Here is a 21,520-nt window from a genome sequence, read left to right on the forward strand (position 1 = left end):
CACAGGCTCCCAGAAAAGACTATGTTTGTACCAAGTAATCTCAGCCTGTAGCTGTCTGTTGTATCCTCTGAGGTCATAGTCTGTTTTATCATCATACTGCACAGCAGCTACATTATCAACACTGTCTAAAAAATTAATGTAATTAAAGACGTGAGTATAGTTACAACAAAACATCACTTCCAATATCATATTCCTACATACTGTATGATATCTTTTTTCTGTTTTGAAACTGACCAGACACATGCCTCACTAATGTCTCAGGACACACCATTGAACTCTGGCAGAAGGATGGATGCTGTGAGTAGCTTTGTCATCCAAGTCTATAAACTACAGTTGAACATTGGGAAAGTGTGAAAAAATAACCACTGTGGGAGTTGTGGTATTAATACTAAAATGTGAATATTCACAGTGACTATTCAAAAGGAATTTGTACTGCTAAAATAGTTTGTGTTGTGAAGTATTAATTGCTGCAATTGTCTTGTTTTATCTATCTTTCCTCACATGGTGTTCTGTGCAGCCTTCAGCAACTCATGGTCCATTTCCTGTGGTAGGTATTCGTGTCAGCAAGTGTGTGTGTGTGCTTACTGTACATGTTCAGGAACAGATATGACTTCAACCAGTGCAAATTCTAGTGTCTGATTTTAAAATTGGTGCAGAGTGTGGAAACAGTGACAGTGGCAGAGTGATTTCTTTTCCATTTCCAACACTTTTAGACACTAAATACGAGTACAGATTCAGGTCTGTGTGTGTCTCTTTACAGTGTACGTGGAAGTGAAGTTGTGAAAATTGAAAGCTTAAGTCAGGTTCAAAACAAATAATCTCAGCCAGTTGCTTTCTGTTGTATTGACACTGTCCTCTGAGGTCAGTCTGTTTTATTATCATGGTGCATAGCAACTATGTTAGCAGCACAGTATAAAACTCTAATGTAATTAAAGAAGTGATAGTTTTTTTTTTTTTAAAAATGCCACTTCCATTGTCACAGTCATATATACTGAATGACATCTTTTTTTCTGTTTTGTAACCAACCAGCGAGGACAACATAAATACGCCAAGGGAAACTCCTTTTATCCAGCACATAACAACTTCCCAAATCCCCTCCCTTCTGCTGGACAGTTTCTACAGGTGTGTCAATACCCATCAGTGAACATGCCGGTTGTGAGTAGCTCTGTCACCCAAGTCTGCAAACTACAGCTGACATTTAAACATTATGAAAAACAAGTGTTAAAGGTCCAGTGTGTAGGATTTAGTGGCATCTAGCATTTAAGTCAAGTTCAAAACAAAGACTTTACTCGTTCCAAATAATCTCAGCCAGTTGCTTTCTGTTGTATTGACACTGTCCTCTGAGGTCAGTCTGTTTTATTATCATGGTGCATAGCAACTATGTTAGCAGCACAGTATAAAACTCTAATGTAATTAAAGAAGTGATAGTTTTTTTTTTTTTTAAAATGCCACTTCCATTGTCACAGTCATATATACTGAATGACATCTTTTTTTCTGTTTTGTAACCAACCAGCAAGGACAACATCAATACGGCAAGAAAAAGTCCTTTTATCCAGCACATAACAACTTCCCAAATCCCCTCCCTTCTGCTGGACAGTTTCCACAGGTGCCTCAAGACACATCAAAGAACACTGAAGTTGTGTGTTGCTCTGTTGTCCAAGTCTGCAAACTACAGTTGAACATTTAACGATATGAAAAACAAATGTGTGTGTGTGTGTGTGATATGACTTCAACTACTCTTGTGCAAATTCCAGTGTTTGAGATCTTCACGGTACGATCTCAGAAAATATCACAGTGTACAGTATCATAATATACGCTATTACACAGTTATTATAATGTCATTATCAGTAACAATGACCCTTAAAAGAATGAAAATAGAAGGGATTTTTACTTATAATTATCTAATACCTTAGATAATCAAATGGACACAGTAGGATAACCAAGTTTCATACCACAGTTTACCTTGAAACCAGTGTATCACTGCAGACCTATTCTAAGGTAACAAAAACACAAGAATTGTAATTTCCAGGTGACTAAATTGTAATGAAAACATAACTTAGTGTTTGATATTTAATTTTTGCCCCCTAATCCACCTTCAACCAGTCTTGTGCAAGTCCAGTGTTTAATTTTAAAACTAGTGCAGAGTGTGGAAACAGTGACAGAGGCAGAGGGATTTCTTTCTATTCTCAAGATCTTTTGACACTAAAAACCAGTGCGTATAAAATCCAGCTTGAGAAAGCTAGTATGAAATTGAAAGCTTAAATTAATTAACAAGGACAGATCATGCTTGTCCCAAATAATGTCAGCCAGTTGCTCTCTCTTCTACTGAGGCTGTCCTCTTAGGTCATAGGTTTTTCTATTCTCATACTGCATAGCAACTCCGTTATCAACACTGTTTTAAACTTTAATGTAATTAAAGTAAAGAAAATAATGCCACCTACACTGTCATACACATATATACTGAATGAGGTCTTCCTGTTTTGAAAAAGGACCAGATGAGACGACATCAAGATGCCAGGGTAAAGTCCTTTGATGCAACACAGAACAACTCAACACATCCCGACACTTCTGCTGGACAAGTTGCACAGGTGACTCAAGACACATCACTGAACATTCACAGTGACTGTCGTGATTTTTAAGTATTAATAGCTGTCTTTTTTTATTTGAATAATCTGTCTTTCCTCATACAGGGTTCTGCGCAGCCTCCAACATCTGAGGTGGGTATTTTTGTGAGCGTGAATGTGTTTGTGTGAGTTCAGTTACATAAATCTTTCTAGCCAGTCTGGTGATAGTCCAGTGTTTGTTAGTTAAAAGTGGCTCAGAGTCTGCAAACACCGGTAGAGTGATTTTTTTCTCCATTTCTAAAAACAGTTCATATAAAATGACCTCCATAAGGGCTGTATGTTTTTTTCTGTGAAGTTTATGTGAAAGTGAAACTAATAAATTTAAGGCTCAAGTAAAGTTCCCAGAATAGACTAACCTGACGCCTTCAGGTGATATCTGTTACACAGAACAGTTTTGGAAGGCACCGCTAGAAACTGTTTGGGTAACTGCAGGCGCTTTGAATAAAATACTTGGCAGGAGATTGGACGAACCATCTGTCTATCACGGGCCAACTTCTTTTGATGAAATATACTCTCCAGTTCTCATAAAACTGATGCTTATAGCATCTACGACAACCACTTGAGCAACGAATCCAGCTGCCTCACAAGGTAAAGGATAGTGCTTGTCTAACAAGATCACAGCTTGATGCTCTCTGTTATCATATTGCATACAAATGCCAGACATTACTCCAAATAATCATCCTGCTTCATCTGTGTCAGAGCCACAACATGAAAGTGCTGTGTAGTAACGAAGTGCAAATTAATCACATTAAATTTTATTTTATAAATTATTTTTTGATTTAAATAACTAATTCATTCATTTATATTTCTCTCTAGGCTAAAGGAAAACTCTGGGAACAAAGAAACAGGACTACATCTACTCGTAATGTCCCAGTGTACGCAGACAATGCTTCAATGAGCCGTCCTTCATCTGTTTCAGAGCCACACCATGTAAGTGCTGTGAAGTAAAAAAAAAAAAAAAAAGTGAAAATTAATCACATTAAAGTTTATTTGTATTAATTCATTAAGTCGTTCATATTTCTCTCTATAGTTGAAAGGACAACTCTGGGAACAAAGTAACACAACTACATCTGCTCATAATGTCCTATTCCGTCAACGCAAAGCCGATGTAAAAGCTCACAATAAAATATCTGGAGGACGGACATCAATTGAGAGCCGCCTGCTCCAGAAGATTGTCACATCACCCAAGAACGTCACCCAACAACATGGTGCCACAGGATTCAGTGACTCTACGAAGAATTCAAGCAGTGTTTATCTGTCAGAGGGGGCCTCCAGTGGACCTGTGGCCAACAGCCAATCAGGATACAGCACTCGCAACACTGACGATTCTGCAAGAAAGGGAGCAACAGCAGGAGACAACGAAGATGAAGACCAATGTGCTATATGCCAAGATACATTAAAGAACAAGAAACAGCTCAAGTGTAAACATGAGTTTTGTGAGGAATGCCTGGAAGAGTCAAAGAAACACATGGGACCCATCTGTCCTGTATGCAAAGATGTCTTTGGTGTGATAGAGGGAACCCAGCCAGAAGGAACAATGTCAGTGCATAAAAGTAGCTCATCCCTTCCTGGATTCAAAGACTGTGGCACTATAGTCATCGACTATTATTTTCCAAGTGGAAAACAAACGGTAAATATCTTAATTTAAATATTTGAAGACTTTTGTAATTTGTAAGTTATTTTCTGACATTTTTGTCAATTATGTCTTCAACTTACTCTCCTTTTGTAGGAAAGGCATCCAAATCCTGGACATCTTTATGATGGTACAAGCAGAACAGCATACCTGCCACACAACAAAGAGGGCAAAGAAGTCCTGCGCCTGTTAGAGAAAGCGTTTGACCAGAAGCTCATTTTCACTGTTGGGATGTCCACAACAACTGGGAGGGACAACCAGGTGACCTGGAACGACATTCCCCACAAGACCTCGATGACTGGAGGACCAGAGAGGTACAGTAGAGAAATCTAAGTTTCTTCTTTTTTTAAAAATATATTCTTTGTTGATGGAATTTCTACTTTAGGTAACCCCTGTTCCTACTCTGTTTCCACAGTTTTGGGTATCCTGACCCTGACTACCTGAGAAGAGTCAGAGATGAGCTGAAGGCTAAAGGCATCGAGTGAAGACTTTGATACAAAGATGCTGAGGAGAGTTGTTTTAACAAAAAAAATCAATATGATCATTTAAAACAAACAATTACTGAAAAACAAACACTGATCTTGTATTGTATATCCCTTCTTCTCTTTTAGTTTTTCATATCAGTAACGGTTGATCAAAGAGTTTTCTACCATTTCTGTTGATTTATTGTTTTTCAACTTATAACAGAGTAGTAATGAAATGTGTATCCCTGAAGTAAACTTTATATCTATATCTATGTACAGTACAAATGATCTGATTAACTGTTAATAAATGATTGAATCAACCCACAGACTCATCACTGTATTCTTCACTTCATCAGCACGTTACAAACAAAACACAAAGGCTTGTTTTCTGTACAGTTTTTTAAAATTTTATTTATAACAATTTCTGTTATTTAGTTTGTAAAGTACTCCAGCAAAAATTAAACATTATTCTCTTTCCAGAAGAAAGTCTGAGCCTCCATGCATCGTGTACTATAAAAGCTATGTGTCATTTTTCATCAAAAAACCAAACAAAAAAAAACCAAGGACTAATCAAAAAACAATTCTGAAAATGCATGTATGATTTTGCAAAAATGTTCTTTAGGTAAAATGATTGTACTTCTCTCTCAATTAAAGACAAAACATATACAACAGCATAAAATAACACTTGCTGACAGGTATGCAAAATAAAAACTTGTTATTGTAGTTACATTAAAGATTGGTGTTACTTTTCACATGCATTAAGATATGGCTGACACATTTTCTGACAGAAGCAGCATTTTGGGACAGAGGCTGAGCGTAAGGACGTGTCAGAGCGACCAGAATGGTAGCATTAGCAGCAGCAGGGCACAGAGGAGAGTGAGAGATTAGAAAGAGCTCGAGACGAGCGGAAAAACGCTAAGGACCAAATGAACATAATGCACTTAAGACCGAGTCATTACAAAACTGTGAACATACAGACTTTTATCCTCTGAAGGTAGAAAGATACATCTACTCACAGAGCCAGATGGATGTTGTCTGGTCTTTACAAAAACAATGGACTGGAGAAATAAAAGACAAGCAAAAAAAAAAGACCCATCTCGACCATTTCTTCCTTCCATTTTACCATAATTGCAGCCTCCCTTTCCCTCTGGGGGAAGACTCTTGTAACAGACAACTAAAAGGCGCAGACATGACACTGTCCATCAAAGTCTTGTATCTGCTATGACCCTCTCATTATTTTCCAACTGTGGCATGTGCGCACACCCAACTGCCCACCCATGAAGGCATTCAGCTTTACCATCTCTTTACATCTGTAATCTCCACCCACAACTCTGCCTGGAATGTTTAACCCATGACCAACTTCCTCACTCTCCAGCTCCATAATCACACACCCAGACGCCTCTCATCATCTCACTTCAGCAACACACGAGCTCCAGCTGTCATACAATGTGACAAGAACAAACATACCTGTTTTACATCTTACGGTATAAAGCCTACAGTATACACTATACCGTAAAATATTGAATTCTGTGCAAGGAAGACAACACAATCATTTCATAAACATTGTTCTCTGAGAAGAAATTATGTGGAAATACTGTAGTTGCCATCTGGTATTGACATTTTACATGTGCTATACACAAACGGTGCTATCGCAAATCCGTCTCACACAACCTCGCCAAGAAACCCAGCGAGACAACATATGTACCGATTTAGAAAACTTTGAGTTTTGCCTTTCCCGCTCAAAGTCAACACAAACAACAAACAGTTGGCACTGGTGAAATGGAACAATGTTTTTTCTTATCTATACAATTCATACAAAAATAAAAAATTAAAATTGCTCCAATGATAGCATCTTTTCTTCTGATTTTCTTGTTTCCATTTCATTTTGCACAGAGGTAGTGGCTATTTAGGTAAAGGGTAAGGGACAAAGTGTAAATTAAAAATCTCTCATAGAAAATGTTACTCATTTTTGACCAGAGGAATCTCAAAAGAACAAAATATAATACTGCAATCACATACAAAAGTAGTCCTTCATTTTTGTACATTTTATACAGTGTTCACACTTTTTATCAATTTTCTCTCTCACTTTTTATCGATTTTTTTGTTTTTCTTTCGTTTTTTTTCTTTTAAAAGGCAAGAAGAGGGGTGTGTTTGGAATAGCGTGATCCAGGCCAATGGACAGTCTACGCCAGGGGGTCAACAAGGGGCTCCTCGTCTCCACGTGATAGCAACTCCTTCTTCTCATCTGTGCTGGCCAGAGAGTTGCGACTGTTGTGAGCTCCCATGTACAGAGTGGCATATACTGGATTTGTGAAGTTGGTGGGCTGGAAAGGGTAAAAAAAAAATCACCCATTAGATATAATTATATGTGCAGAAGATACAACATTTGTGTTTACATGCATGCCTGGTATTTTCCTCTACCTTGTCTGGGTCCAGAGTGAAGTCTGCATCCAGCAGCTCCCCGGCGTCGTCGTCAGGCTCCCCCTCGTAGATCTTGTACGCAGGGTTTCCAATCTCAACATTCATGGCCCCGTTGGTCATCCTTTGGTGCTGGAAGCCCTTGGCCCTACGCAAAATATTAAGGGCGCAGTCAGACCTTTGTTTCTTGTTCCAGATTATAAGAGCCTTAACAGTGCAAGCAGGGACACAGCCACATTATGAAGGGACTCTCACCACCATCCAGGCTGAGGGAACTAAGCACCAGCACAGGCACCAACACAAACCCAGCATTCATGTAGCCCATGACAGATCCAGACACAGTGGACCTGGATACAGGGCCGTTAAAGGACCAGTGTGTAGGATTTAGTGGCATCTAGTGGTGTGCTTGCATCCAACTGAATACCCCTCCGCTCACCCTCCCCTTCCAAAAGTGTAGGAAAACCGGCCCTCTCTAGAGCCAGTGTTTGGTTTGTCCAATTTGGACTACTGAGGAAAAGATCCATGACACTCCATGGAGGAGGACGATCCCCCTCTGTAGATGAAATGCTCATTCTAAAGTAATGCAAACATGATTCTTAGTTTTTGGATAGTTATGACAGTTAAATATTTACCCCTTTAGCCCTCTAAATCCTACACGCTGCACCTTTAATGTACAGACTGTCCTTTAAGACCACAATAAATCCACAACAGATCCTGTGAAATCTACTTTAATGTCTGCATCGACCTCTGAGTAAATGCTGGATTTTTCACAATGCATTTTCCAATCAGAGCTTGGAAGAATGCCGTCACACTGTCCATCTCTCACTGCGAGAGACGCCACCACAATACAAACCACGGCACAGTACGGTCGGTACAGTATGGCACAATATGATGGACGACAGTATGACAGATCTATTCAATGCTTCTTTCAATAGATCTGCCCTGGAGCCGCTCGGACGAGGGCAGTCAAACAGAAGAGATACTGTAGGAGCAGGATGAGCTACAGCTCCCACGAACATCTGAGAGAATGGTGCAACATTCACCACAGGACCAAACACTGCACAGCAACCAAGACTTATGGGTAAGGGACAGACAGAGACAGAGAGAGATATATATATAGAGAGAGAGCATCAGGATGCAGAATTGAACGAGGGGAATGGAAGGAAATTGTAACCCTGGCAACCGTTACCGCAAGCGTCTGGAGCCGGTTTTGCCGGGCCGGCTAGACCTGAGGAGCAGAAGAGATGCCATTACAGAGAGGAGAGGAAAAGTGCAGACGGAAGAAAGAAGAGGAGGAAGAGAAAGAGGAAGGGGAAAGAAGGGAATACAAAAGGCAACCAGAGGTCTCGACTGTCTCTGGTCTTAAACGTGTTCCTGTTACTCACCCTCTCATCCTTCTTCTATACCAGAACAACGCTCCTGCAGCCAGCAGGATGAGCAACAACAGTAGCAGCACAGGGATCACTATGGAGGCCGTGCCTGCAAACACAAACACACACAAATATAAGAACGCCGCATGGAGAATCCTCAATTTATATCCAATTCAAGGAACTTCTATTATTGAAGCCATAGTGGAAGTGTCGACTTACGGCCGTCAGAGCCTGAGCCGCCTTCAGTGGCGGCCACGGACTCACAGCGATGCCCCGCCCAGCCAGGTGAACATCTACACACACACAACAGAGAGGAAATAAGAGATGATGCGTGTATGCAGTGACACTTTGAAGATATTTAGATGCAGTTACGGATGAAAAACACAGCTTCTCACCTGCACTCAGGAAGGCGGGAGGTGGGGTTTATAGAGCACTGGCCATTTGCACAGTACTCATTAGTATCACAGGTGTAACAGCTGGGCTGGACTCTTCCATTTGTGCAGCTGTAGTAGACAGAACAATCATGAGTGGCAATGAGACAGACTAGAAAACAGTGCATGCGTGAGTTTGTTTTTGTTGAGTAAAATGTGTGTGTGTGTGTGTGTGTGTGTGAGCGGTCCTACCGGCAGGTGAAGTCCCCTGTGGATGTGAAACTGTTGCTGGGGATACACTCGCCGTCACGACAGTAGTGACACTTGTCAATCTCACACGTGCCGCCGGTGTACTGAGGCAGACAGCGGCACAGTTTGGAGCCATTGTCACTCTGCAGACATGTTCCTTTGTTCAGGCAGTGGCCTTCACAGCTTCCTGCTCACACACAAATATAAACTTGTCAGTGCAATTCTGACTTTACTGTTATGTTCTTCACAGGTCAGCAGAAGTATTTGAACATTTTTTTCAAACTTGGGCGTGGGAACACTCACTGTACTGGCACTGGTCGCCCAGGAAGTCAGCGGGGCAGCGACAGATGGGCTGGTTTCCGACGCTGACTGTGCAGTTGCCTCCATTTTTGCAGTACTCCTTACAGGTGTGCAGGTTACAGTTTGGCCCTGTAAAGCCTGTCAGGCATCGACAGGTGGGAGAGCCTGTAGAAGGACAAATGGATAAATGGATGGCTCATGTTACTGGGCCTGGAGAAACACAAAGGTGGCCTGCAAAGCCACATTTTAGATGACATAGAATTATTTAAACTTCAGTTTTAACTACAATAATACATTATACTGTACTAGCAAGAGAAATGCCAGAACCAGCTTGAAATGTCCATATCTTACCTGTAGGTGAAGGTGTGCAGGTGCCTCCATTCTTGCAGTAGTCCCTGCATTGGTCAATCTCACATCGATCTCCTCCATAATTCGGCTGGCAGCGACACTTCGGCTGCTTGTGGGCATTCAGGAAACAGCTTCCACCGTTCATACACTGGACCAAGCAGGGACCACTGGGAGGAGCTAGAGATGATGACGTATATTATTTAGACAGTCAGCATCTGTGTGTGTGTGTGTTCTGTATGTGGGAGCGTGTGTGCACTCACAGATAGGAGACAGTGTTGGAGTTGGCAGCTCCACACAGGTGCCGTTGTCGAGCGTGCGTCCATTTGGACAGGTGCAGACTGGCCCACTGGGGCTCAGCAGACACAGCCATTCACATTTCTTCCTGTCGCAGGGATTAGTCACTGACAAAGACAGAGACAGAGTCAAGAATTAGGAACAATAACTACCTGCTTTAGTCCCCGAGAGTTTCCTCCGTCTACTCACTCTCAGGCTGCTTGTAGCGGTGGTACAAGACTATATCCGTGGCGTGGTTCATTCCAGTTGTCAGGTTCTCAATGGGGCCTTTGCCAAACTTATTCACCCGGAAGACGTAGTTGTTGATGTAGGTGACGCCATAAATGAAGTCCTCAAAGACGTCAATGCTGAAGGGCTGATGGACCTCTGCGCAGAAACAGAGAGGACGTGTTATAGATGCCTCGCAGACAGTTTTGACCGATAAAGACGGATTATTAATATGGATTACAACACAAGCTGTGCCACTGTGTGCATGTGCCACTCAACTGTTCTTAATGCTGTTCACTGCCACAACTGGATCGCTGCCATTCAGCCTCACACTGCAGATCAAGGAGAGTTTAGCATCGGCCCAGTACAGACGCTCATTGTAGTAGTCCACCGCTAGGCCTAAGCCAAGAGAGAACGAGAGAGAGCGTTGTGTTATACGAAGTTTGAAAGATTAAAGACTCATAATTTCAGTACAGAACAGAGGAGAAATATGTGTGTATGTGTATGTGTGTGTGCATATGTTACCAGTTGGCCACTGGATGTTTTCCTCCACCAGCGTCTCTCTCATGGTTCCGTCCATGGCAGCTGTTTCAATCTTGGGGTGGTTCCCCCAGTCTGCCCAGTACATTTTCCTACCGCAGGAAATGTAAAAGCTCCATTTATCACTGCGGTTACCACAATCTTTTTTCGCATTCTTGTGATTTTCTTTGAGTTTCACTCACCCTCTCTGGGGGTCGACTACAATGGCGTAAGGCTCATCGATCATGCCGGAGATGAGAGTTTTGCGGTGGCGCCCTACACTTAACTGGGCCACCTCGATGACGTCTCTACCGGAGTCGGTCCAGTACAAGTTGCCCGCCACCCAGTCCACAGCGATGCCGCGGGGCATTTTCAGATCTGGGATCTGAACACAGAGACAGAGAAAAAGACACACATGCTTTGCCTGTCTTGTTTATGTTTTCATCACATGCACGCAGAAGTACAAGGACACAAATGTAAACTCCAACTAATGATTATTTTCATTATGGATTAATCTGATGGTTACTAGTTCCATTGATTGATTGTTTTGTCCAACAAGTAGCCCAAACCTCAAAACTTTCGAATTTTTTAAAAGCTGTTTTCACGACTTTTCTTATTTCTGCGACTGTTGTATCTCATCTCTTTTCTCCCTGTGTGTGTATCCATCTCACTTGCTGACTAAATGCACCGATTTGATTGGCTGAATAGCATCACATGAGAGGACTTAGAATAAATGCAATTGGTCTGTGAGTTTCCTGCTTAACCAGTGCTGTAAAGGCTGGAAATGCTGCTCCGGTTCAAATAGAAACATGGCTTCAAAATTAATTAATTAATAATTAGTGGTGGAAGAAAAATAAATACATTTACATTTAAATATTGGACTTTTACTCCACTACATTTATTTGATAACTCTAGTTACTAGTTACTTTGCAGATTACCAGCTGCATCAGAGCCAAAAAGCCAAACACTGCTTCCGATAAACAGAAAAATGCTAAATATCAGATCTAATAATCGGCCAGGTCAGTAATGAGTCAACCCTAGCATACAATTTGTGCGTACATGTAAATAAATTAATAATTTACTTTACAGTAAATACAGTTAATATCAGATACTTTAAGACTTTTACTTTCAAGTAATATTTTAACACGATCTCTTTACTTTTACTAAAATATGACTTTTGGCTACTTTATACAACACTGTTAATAATCAATCATTTATCATTTATGTATTCCGGGTCCATAGGACAGTGTCTGGGTCTGGACCTGGACCATGGTCCAGCTACAAGTGACATCGGGGGCTGAGTTTTTTTTTTCACTTACCTCCACATTTGTGACCCTCGAGTCGCTTTGCCGCCGGTTACGGTTGCTGTTGGGGGAAGAGGAGGTAGAGGGCAATTCATAGGAAGAAATGCGCCCTGTGTGCCAGTTTGTCCAGTAAATGCGGTTTGTCTTGACGTGCAGGTCCATGGCATCGATGCGCACGTTAGCATCACCCTGGAAGATCTGCTCATAGCGCCAGTTTGGTATGGAAGGATCCAGGCTGCGGATCTCATTGTCATCGGCGATGTAGAGCACTTGTCTCAGAGCTGGGGATGCAGCACAAACATTGTAGTAGAGCCGAGTGGTGAAATTACAGATAAACACGAGTTCAGAAAGCCAACAAGAGTCACTTATGGTAGAACCACTCACCATCAGCCTTGCAGGTGTCGTTGATTCTGGTGAAGTACTTGTGGCAGCTGCACTTGTGGGAACCCTTGGTGTTGTTGCAGATGTGGGAACACACTCCAAACTGCCTACACTCATTCTTATCTGTGAAACGACACAGCACGATACACATCAAACATAGTTTTACATTTTAAAAAGCAGATTTTAGCTGCAAAATGGCACAAGGGCAGATAAAAGCCTACCTTCACATCTGTTACGGCCATTGGCCTGGAAGCCGGGTTTGCAGGAGCAGAAAGAGTCGGTGCCATTCACCACACAGTGGGCTTCATCCCCGTCTCCACACACTGTCCTGTTACTGCGGCAGTCATTCAGCACTGTATCTGCGGGCACGGAAACGGTTAGCATGCAGTCACGCTGATAACCCTCGCATATTGTGCACTGTCAGGACAACTACAGAACGACCCAACGCACCTTTCTTGTTGCAGTGGATTTCATCAGAACCATAGTCCTCGCAGTCGTTGAAGTAGTTGCAACGTAGGACGGAGCTGATGCAACGGCCGTTGGAGCACTGGAACTCGTCCTTTTGACATATTGGTGTGGAAGGAGGCACTTTTGGAAGAGTCACAAAGAGGTTATCAGTCTGATTATCATTTGCAAAAGTCATACCAATCTATGATGCAGAGTCGCATCCTAGTAGAATTTCAATAAAATGTTTTTTTGACTTTACGGTAACATAGTAAAACTCACGGCAGTTGAGTTCATCGCTGTTGTCCCCACAGTTGTTGACACCATCACAGCGTTTTGATAATGGCAGGCACACGCGATCATTATGACAGCGGAACTGTCTTGTGGGTGGACACTGGAATTTGACTGAGGGACAGAAGAAGACAAAAACATCAAGGATGAGAGAAGACAAACCAAGCAAATGGTCTTAGGATTCTGTCCACATGTGAACCGCAGAGATTCTTACCGCACTCTTCTGGATTCTCATCTGAGTTGTCGCCGCAGTCGTCCTCGCCATCGCACTTCCAGCCCAGGGGTTTACAGAGAGTGTTGTTGCACTGGAACTCATCCAGGGGGCAGTGTCTACCCACTGAAACACGGTGGTGAGAGAAGAGGGAGGCAGAATGAATGATACATAAGCTGCTGAGTGCATCCACATCTTCAGCATTACATGTTGGGCTAAGTGTGTGTTTCTTACCACCACTGTCGCATTTCTCCTCATCGCTGCCATCCACACAGTCAGCGTCAGCGTCACAGCGCCAGCGGATGGGAATGCAATGGCCATTTTTGCACTGGAACTGATCGCTGTCGCACTTCAAATCACAGCCATTCTGGACCAAAGCAAAGAATTATTTCTGTTAGTTCCCCTGGTGTGTCAAACTTCAAAGTAGAATGTCAAATCAGCAAGGAAACAGTCTTGCGGTACCTCGTCTGAACCATCAGCACAGTCGTGGTCCCCGTCGCACTTCCAGCGCCCGGCAATACAACGGCCGTTTGTGCAGGCAAACTCGCTCTCTGAGCACTGACGAGGCACTGGGGACAGAGAGAAGACAGCTCAGGGGGGCGAGGGAGGATAATGGAGCAGGAACAGAGAGCAGAGGCAAGGAGCAAGGAGAGGCGTAAGGGAAGAGAAGAGAAAGCAGACTGCAAAAGGAACATGAATAAAAATAAGGCTGATAATTCATATCACAGGATTGACTCATGGGGCACAGAGGGTGGGATGGTACAACATTCTGTACTGTATGAAGTGGAGGAGCTGGAGGAGCTAGTGGGATTGAGAAGAGAAGGAAAAGGCTCACAGAACAACAAAAAACAAGCTGGGGGCACACAGAGGACTGGGTAGCTGAGGGTGTGGATGGTTGAGCTGAAACTGTGAAAACACCTACCTCTGGCTCACATCAACAGGCCAGTGTGAAATGCAAAATAGACATGAGATGATGTGAGATGTGCAAATGGCCACACAACTAATCAACGTAAAAAGAAACCAAAGTCTCAACCATGCGTGTAGTTGAGTAAATAGAACAGACAAACACGCAGTGAGAGGTGATACGTCGCTTACCACTTGAATCATCTGAGCAGTCTGCTTACAGTCGGGCTCACATCATGTTAGAAATCAGTGTTTCATACAGATAATCAGCTGATGAAAAACAAAGAGAACCTACCACACTTGTCTTCATCTGAGTTGTCTCCGCAGTCGTTGTCGTAGTCACACTGCCAGCGGCCGGGCACACAGCGGTTGTTCTTACAGCGAAACTGGTACGGCTCACATGTCCGCTCATCTGAGCACCAGACAGACACAGTAAGCACAAAGGTGGCCCTGTTACCGACTTCTGTCCTTTCTTTTTTCTCCATCTACCACCCATACTTGCCAACCCTCCCAACTTTCACTGTCCTCTCCCGGTTTCCTCCAGGGGTCACAATTCTCCCTAATTTCTCCTGATTTATGACAATTTCTTATATTTTTTCCCCCTTTTTTGTAAGTTATCACAAGGCATTTCTGGCGCTGTTCAGTGTGTAGTCTGCTGTACCATTGCGTCCTACTCAGTGAGTGCGAGATGAACAGAGAAATGAAGAAGAGAAAGAACACTGAAGCAAATTTCAGACGCCCTGGAGAAGAAAATTCATGTTTCTTGTGCAAAGTTTTAAAGGAAAGGGAATGTAAAATCTGAAAAGCCGTTTTTCCTGTCAATCACGAGGGTCGCACCACGCCAAAATTATATGACATAAAAATACTTATTATAGTATTTTGTTATTTTCATTCTTTAAAGGTGCACTTTGTAGTTTTTAGGAAGCTAACACCAGGCCTTACCGCACTCTTCCTTGGGTTCATCTGAAGCATCTCCACAGTCATCCTCTCCATCACACTTCCAGCGTGCCGGGATGCAGCGCCCCGAGTCCTTGCAGCGGAACTCATCCACGCCACATGTCATTTGAGCTGCAACAGAGAAGATTTAATGGATTAGACACGTCGACGCTGGGCATGGGATTATTCATTATTCATCATTATTCTGTAAGAGAATTGCATAACAAAGAGTTAATACTGTTTATTGTATTAATTACTTAGTTAATTACTGTTATTAACAATGTTGTAATGTCCAAGTGAATCATGACCAGCTGAATAATGATGCATTAGGTGAACATCAACACTTTCCTGCAGTCAGTTCTGTTCTGTTTTTTAAAGTCCAGTCCCCAGTGCAATATTCTCTACATTCACACATTACTTTTTTATTTATCACTGACATCCAAAGCCTCCAATCGATAGAATCACTCGGGTCCTATTAGAGAGGCATGTTCATGCTGTAGAGGACACTTATTTGTTGAGAAGAGGCGTTTTGCACTGTAATAATGAGCTGTGTCTTACTGCAGTTGGCAGGCTCATCAGATCCATCCACACAGTCATTGTCCCTGTCACACACCCACACCCGTGGGATGCAGCGCTTGGTGATGGCACACTGGAACTGGTTGGGGGCACATGTCACCTCCGCTGCACAGGAGACAGACAGATACTCATATATATACAGAAGAACTGCTTCATAATAACAACTTTCACAAATGAGTCCTGCCAGCGGTCCGTGGAGGCTGCAATATTCATTACATAATAACATGGTGATATTGCTATTCTTACAGCCTTGCGGTTAAAGGTGCTAAAATGTAAATTTTGACCTCGGGATGGCACGACAGAACAGTTCATGTAGTTTCCCTCAATGGAGGATGAATGTGCTCAGCAAATGTCATGGCAATTATTTTATGCAACATCATTTGGCCTCAGGGTGTTGCTAAAGGAAAGGTCAAAATGGACAGAGATCCTCTGGGGAGTGTGAAAGTGTTCAGCAATGTCCTGTCTGCTCGTTAGATTTTTGAGATACAGTTTGTGGAAGTGGAAGATGTGACTTTAGGGAGGCGATAGGGGAGAGGTCGAGGGGTCACTGCAAACAGCAGGCGACCAAATTTAGTCATGCTTCAAGTTGGAGAGATATCTTGCTGTCGTTGCTCAGATAAATGAACAGACAGACATGCAGTGGGCGCTGCCAGTAGCAAAAACTGAAAAATATCATAGGGCATCAGGGAACTAGAAGAGCAATTGGACTTACGACAGTCTTTCTCATCCTCTCCCTCTCCACAGTTGTCCTGTCCATTGCAGCGGAAGATGCCAGGTATGCAGCGACTTGGGTGGGTACATTTAAACTGACTTGGCAGGCACACGTGGATGTCTGGAAAACAAATGGTAACAAAGGATGTGAGTTATTAGAGCTGCTCCTGAGAAAATTAAACTGCTTTGACTATATGTAGGTGTGTGGGTGTTTGTGTGTGTGTGTGAGTCTATACCGCAATTGGCCTCGTCAGAGTTGTCCTGGCAGTCATTGTCTCCATCACAGATGTAGGCTGGGTTGGTGCAGATGCCTGTGCCACACTGGAACTGGCCCGGTCTGCATTTGAACTCAGCTGTAGTGACAAAACGCAGCACATTATTAACCACAACAAACAAAACAAAATACTGCAGCACTGATATGTTATTACTCCGCAGTACGCAGTCATGACTCACGGCAGTCCGCAGGCTCGTCTGAGCGGTCCCCACAGTCATCCTCAGTGTCACATTTCCACCAAAATGGAATGCACTTGTCATTATTGCAGACAAACTGAAGGGGCAGAGGAGAGATTTGTTTATTATTTTTGATTTAATAAATGTGTTACAGGCAAATATCAAAGAATAGCCTCAAGCTAGCTCACCTGACTCGCAGTGCAGTTGGACAAGCAATGTTTGCCATCGGCTGCGAGGTAAAAGTTTGTGGGGCAGGCGCACTTGTAGCCACCTCCAGGTGAGAGCAGACACAGGTTGCTGCAGCCTCCATTGTTGACCTGGCACGGGTGGTCAGCCACTGAAGAACAAGGAAATGCACGCAAGTAGAATGAGGATCGACGGACGAGGATTTACATGTGGTTTTCACTGAGTGACGAGCGTCTCGGTTTTACCTTCAGGCTGGCGGTACGGGTGGTAAATGTGGATGTCCATGGGTCTGTGTAAGGTGCTGATCAGCACAGTCTTGTTCATTCCCAGTGTTTTATGAGCTCTGTTGATGGACTTTGTTTCCCAGTCTGTCCAGTAGATGTACTCCTCAAACAGAGTCATGGCAAAGATGTGGGGGATATCCTGAACCAGAACTACAGGGGCACGAAGACAGAATAGTTAGTAACAACAACCAGAAAAGTGCACAAAGTCCCTCCCATTGAGCTAATGTGTGTGTTACTTGTGTGTCGGTTGGTTCCATCCAGGCTGGCGAATGCGATGTAGTCCTCTCGAGCATCGGCCCAGTAGATGCGATCATTGACAAAGTCCAGTGTCAGGCCATTTGGCCAGGTGATCTTGTCCTCCACAATGACACTCCTGTTAGAGCCATCCATCCCGATCCTTCCAATGTGGGGGTTGTCACCCCAGTCTGACCAGTATAAGAACCTGCCAGGGATGCGTTGTATTAATAAGATTTGTTGTTCATAACAAATCAGAATTTAAAGGAGACATATTATGCTCATTGTCGGGTTCATAATTGTATTTTGGGTTACTACCAGAACAGGTTTAAATGATTTAATGCTCAAAAAACACATCAGTTTTCTCATAGTGTCCAGTGCGGCAGCACTCTGTTCCCCCTCTGTCTGAAACGCCTGTTTTTAGCTGCCAAACTAGCCATTAGGCATGTGCGACTCTGTGACATAGTGCGATGTCACAGAGTCACAGAATTAGAGGCAGGGCTCCTGACGAGGCGTTTCAGGAGCAGTGTTTTCCGTGGGAGAGAGGAGCTTCTGTTAGTGTGGACTTTCAAGATCATTTACATGCTCAAGAACCTACATAAAACTGAAGGAAAGAAAATAAAAATGTAAAAGCATAATAGGCCTCCTTTAACATCCACTCAGTTCCAGTGGTCTTGTGGTTGTTCTCATTTAGTTTAATACACATTTAATGCATGTAATTAACAACTAAGTAGGAATCAAATGGTGTTTATAAACCCATCTAGCATCCAACTTGACTAAAAGGACACTATGTAGTTTTGGAGAAGGAATTCAAACTCAGACTTTTAATATTTACAGTATTAATAATACAAACTCAGAAATGTTTATTTTTTTACATAACTGAATAAATAAGCTGTTCTCAGAGGGAAATGAGGTCCCCAGAACACTGTTTGAAAATAGAAAGGTGGCAGGGTCCACCAAATATTAACAAAGCAGTATGAAATTGTGTTGTCCTTTAAGGTCAGTTTGTTTATTTAGTTTGTTTAGGAAAAAAAAAAAATCAGTCAATGAAGATCTTTCTCTTCTGATTAAAATGTCTTCTTCCTTCTACCTTTAAACAAACTTTTCCTGCTCAAAAAAATCTACTACTTTTTGACCCAGATCTTCAAACTCGTGTAGAGTCGCTCTCACCCGTAGCGTACGTCCACAGCCACAGCACGTGGCTCCCTCAGGCCGTGGTTGACCAGAACTGTCCGGTACGCTCCATTCAGCTTTGACACCTCGATAGTGTCCCGTCCCTTATCGCACCAGTACAGGTTTCCTCCAACCCAGTCGACTGCCAGACCGTCTGGGTTGCTGAGTGATGTGCGATGAAGGACCTAACAAATGAGCAGGCGGTGTATACTTTTATGAACTGAGCCTCACAATGAGAGGGTTTTACTGCACATACACGCATACAAAAGAAAATTATATTCATTTTATGTTGACACCAAGAAGGTGTTACCAGCACATTTCACAGTCCACTATCTGACTTAGACGAGATGCTGCCACACTGACCTGAACATCGCTGCCGTTGATGTGCATGCGTCGGATCATGCTGCCCTGGGTCGTCACATCCGTCCAATAAATCATCTGCTGGCGATAGTCGAAGTCCAGAGCCACGGCATTGTTCAAGCCCTGTCAAAGCACCAGCAGCTGCGTTAGTCCGGGCCAGCAATAAACCTCTGCAGGATTTCCAAGCACTTCAAAAGGACAAGCTGTATCTGCAAGTCTCACCTGTTTGAGCAGTGTGTAGTTAGAGCCATCTAAATTGAGCTTTCTCAGATAGTAGCGGTTGGCGAAGATCAGGAAGGGCTCCTCATCTGCAGGGAGGGAGACGTCATACGTGAGGGGATTTACTACAAACACTTCATGAGTGTTGTTAATCTTTGTCATGTTTCTTACCAGAGGTGGATTTGCATATGGTCGGGTTTTCAGGGCTGAGCTGGAAACCCTCCACACACAGACAGTGGAAGCTGCCGTGCGTGTTGATACAGCGCTGCGTGCACGGATAGGTGGTTGTGCACTCATCTATGTCGACACATGTCTTCCCGTCATCTTTCAGGCGGAAGCCGGGATGGCATCTGCACTGCGAGGAGGCAAAGCGCAGAGCAGGTAAAGCAACCGTGCAGGCGGCTTATTTCACACATCCATTACCGGAGAACTCGAGTCTGAATCTCATAGCGTTCAGTTACCTTGAAGCCTATTCTGAGGTCCTCGCAGAGCTGGGAGCAGCCACTCAGTTTGCTGTTCAGGCACTCGTTAATGAAGCAGCTCAGCTCGTCGGAGCCGTCGCCACAGTCGTCCTTGTGGTCACAGAGCAATGTCTCATTGATGCAGTTTCCATTGTTGCAGGCAAAAGCTGTGTCATTGCATTTCTTCTCTGTTCCATGAAAGAAAGAAATGGGAAACAAATTATGAGAAAATGTCAGCCAGTGCAGCTGATTTCATTTCAGAGCCTGGGAATTATGTCAGACACAACTGCTGAGCGTGGCTTCCAGTTGCCATAATAATAATAGCAAGTATATCCACTTTAATGTGCTTTAAAGGTGCACTATGTAGTTTTGGGGAAGAAATTTTAATCAGAAGAGAAAGATCTAAGTAAAACTAAATAAGCAAACTCTCTTTGTTTTCATTACTGAGTAAACTGAATAAACAAGCTGACCTTAAAGGACAACACAATTTCATACCGTTTTACTTTGTTAATATGTGGCGGACCCTGCCACCTTTCTTGCTTCAAACAGTGTTCTGGGGCCCTTATTTCCCTCTGAGAACAGCTTGTTTATTCAGTTATGGAAAAAATAAAACATTTCTAAGTTCGATTATTACCTCATTAATATTGTAAATATTACAATTCTGACTTTAAATGTATTCTCCAAAACTATGTTTTTCTGGGGTACGACCCCCAGAACCATTTGGTTCAAGATCCTCCCTCTTTTCAGTGTTATTTGTTCTTTGTCTTGGCTGCATTTGTCTTTTTTTTTACATCACATGCCCAAAGGCTATAGATGAAAATTAGATAAATGGCTAAATTTGACATAAATGAATTACATAATAACTAAAATATGAAGGTAAAAGACAAAGTGCTTCTGGAATGGCTGTGTGGATCTAACCTGGCCCAGTGCATCGAGGGTTCTTGGGGGCTTCATCTGAGTGATCGTGGCAGTCAAAGTCTCCATCACACTCCCACGAACTCTGGATGAGGCAGCGTCCGTTGGCACAGCGGAACTCATTGGATCCACATGTCGGATATTCTGCAGCGATTAGAGAGAGAGTTGAACTGAGGTTTTTTTTTTCTTTTCTTTAAATCGCCCAGTCTGGAATAAGAGGCCACAGCCCCACTCACCACACTCCTGGGATTCGTCCGAGCCATCGCTGCAGTCGGTGTCGTGGTCACACACAAAGTGTTTGGGGATACACTGTCGATTCTGGCACATGAACTCGTTGCTGCTGCACGTGTTGTTGAACACTGAGACACACGAAGAAAAATGGATAAGTGAATGAGGTAAAAACTCCTATAGGTGTGGTATGGATTACGTCTTTTTCTCTAAATGTTTTTAACCCCCAGCCGTCGCTCACCGCAGCCAGCTTTGACACTCTCGTCAGCTCCATCGGGACAGTCTTTGTCTCCGTCACACTTCCAACGCTGAGGGATACACATGTGTGATCCAGGACACTGGAATGCCTCTGGACTGCAGGTTTTGGTCTCTGTGAAGAGAAGATGTTATATTGAAGAGGATTTTGATGCCTTTCTTTGTACAGTTTAATCAGAATCAGACTCAGAATTCCTTTAT

General features: G+C 43.1%; 2 protein-coding genes across 2 annotated transcripts in view; one reads left to right on the forward strand and one right to left on the reverse strand.

Moving 5' to 3' along the window:
* The window catches only part of LOC140997889 (uncharacterized), a 41,280-nt gene extending 36,239 nt beyond the window's left edge, over positions 1–5,041 (forward strand). The window contains exons 21-30 of the mRNA XM_073467938.1: positions 238–297; positions 518–547; positions 1,030–1,155; positions 1,514–1,639; positions 2,490–2,588; positions 2,691–2,717; positions 3,441–3,554; positions 3,655–4,254; positions 4,354–4,571; positions 4,673–5,041. Coding sequence (XP_073324039.1) covers positions 238–297; positions 518–547; positions 1,030–1,155; positions 1,514–1,639; positions 2,490–2,588; positions 2,691–2,717; positions 3,441–3,554; positions 3,655–4,254; positions 4,354–4,571; positions 4,673–4,742 — 1,470 coding nt within the window. The 3' untranslated portion in view covers positions 4,743–5,041. The remainder of the gene's footprint in view (positions 1–237; positions 298–517; positions 548–1,029; positions 1,156–1,513; positions 1,640–2,489; positions 2,589–2,690; positions 2,718–3,440; positions 3,555–3,654; positions 4,255–4,353; positions 4,572–4,672) is intronic.
* A 61-nt stretch (positions 5,042–5,102) lies between these two features.
* LOC140998909 (low-density lipoprotein receptor-related protein 1-like) overlaps positions 5,103–21,520 on the reverse strand; it is a 101,090-nt gene continuing 84,672 nt past the window's right edge. Inside the window, exons 52-89 of the mRNA XM_073469326.1 lie at positions 21,306–21,434; positions 21,073–21,195; positions 20,840–20,980; positions 19,922–20,109; positions 19,632–19,815; positions 19,464–19,549; positions 19,245–19,364; positions 18,879–19,066; positions 17,711–17,916; positions 17,436–17,624; positions 17,193–17,341; positions 17,008–17,101; positions 16,791–16,907; positions 16,556–16,675; positions 15,826–15,948; positions 15,274–15,399; positions 14,627–14,743; positions 13,891–13,997; positions 13,663–13,795; positions 13,432–13,554; positions 13,209–13,331; positions 12,933–13,070; positions 12,704–12,841; positions 12,486–12,605; positions 12,117–12,382; positions 11,001–11,182; positions 10,804–10,910; positions 10,558–10,677; positions 10,261–10,437; positions 10,038–10,178; positions 9,781–9,954; positions 9,433–9,594; positions 9,133–9,316; positions 8,905–9,012; positions 8,729–8,802; positions 8,525–8,618; positions 7,143–7,287; positions 5,103–7,045 (exon numbers count right to left, since the gene is read on the reverse strand). Of these exons, the coding sequence (XP_073325427.1) occupies positions 6,905–7,045; positions 7,143–7,287; positions 8,525–8,618; positions 8,729–8,802; positions 8,905–9,012; positions 9,133–9,316; positions 9,433–9,594; positions 9,781–9,954; positions 10,038–10,178; positions 10,261–10,437; positions 10,558–10,677; positions 10,804–10,910; positions 11,001–11,182; positions 12,117–12,382; positions 12,486–12,605; positions 12,704–12,841; positions 12,933–13,070; positions 13,209–13,331; positions 13,432–13,554; positions 13,663–13,795; positions 13,891–13,997; positions 14,627–14,743; positions 15,274–15,399; positions 15,826–15,948; positions 16,556–16,675; positions 16,791–16,907; positions 17,008–17,101; positions 17,193–17,341; positions 17,436–17,624; positions 17,711–17,916; positions 18,879–19,066; positions 19,245–19,364; positions 19,464–19,549; positions 19,632–19,815; positions 19,922–20,109; positions 20,840–20,980; positions 21,073–21,195; positions 21,306–21,434 (5,357 nt within the window). The 3' untranslated portion in view covers positions 5,103–6,904. The remainder of the gene's footprint in view (positions 7,046–7,142; positions 7,288–8,524; positions 8,619–8,728; positions 8,803–8,904; positions 9,013–9,132; positions 9,317–9,432; positions 9,595–9,780; positions 9,955–10,037; positions 10,179–10,260; positions 10,438–10,557; positions 10,678–10,803; positions 10,911–11,000; positions 11,183–12,116; positions 12,383–12,485; positions 12,606–12,703; positions 12,842–12,932; positions 13,071–13,208; positions 13,332–13,431; positions 13,555–13,662; positions 13,796–13,890; positions 13,998–14,626; positions 14,744–15,273; positions 15,400–15,825; positions 15,949–16,555; positions 16,676–16,790; positions 16,908–17,007; positions 17,102–17,192; positions 17,342–17,435; positions 17,625–17,710; positions 17,917–18,878; positions 19,067–19,244; positions 19,365–19,463; positions 19,550–19,631; positions 19,816–19,921; positions 20,110–20,839; positions 20,981–21,072; positions 21,196–21,305; positions 21,435–21,520) is intronic.

This window comes from Pagrus major, chromosome 6 (assembly GCF_040436345.1).
Source record: "Pagrus major chromosome 6, Pma_NU_1.0".
Taxonomy (NCBI): Eukaryota; Metazoa; Chordata; class Actinopteri; order Spariformes; family Sparidae; genus Pagrus; species Pagrus major.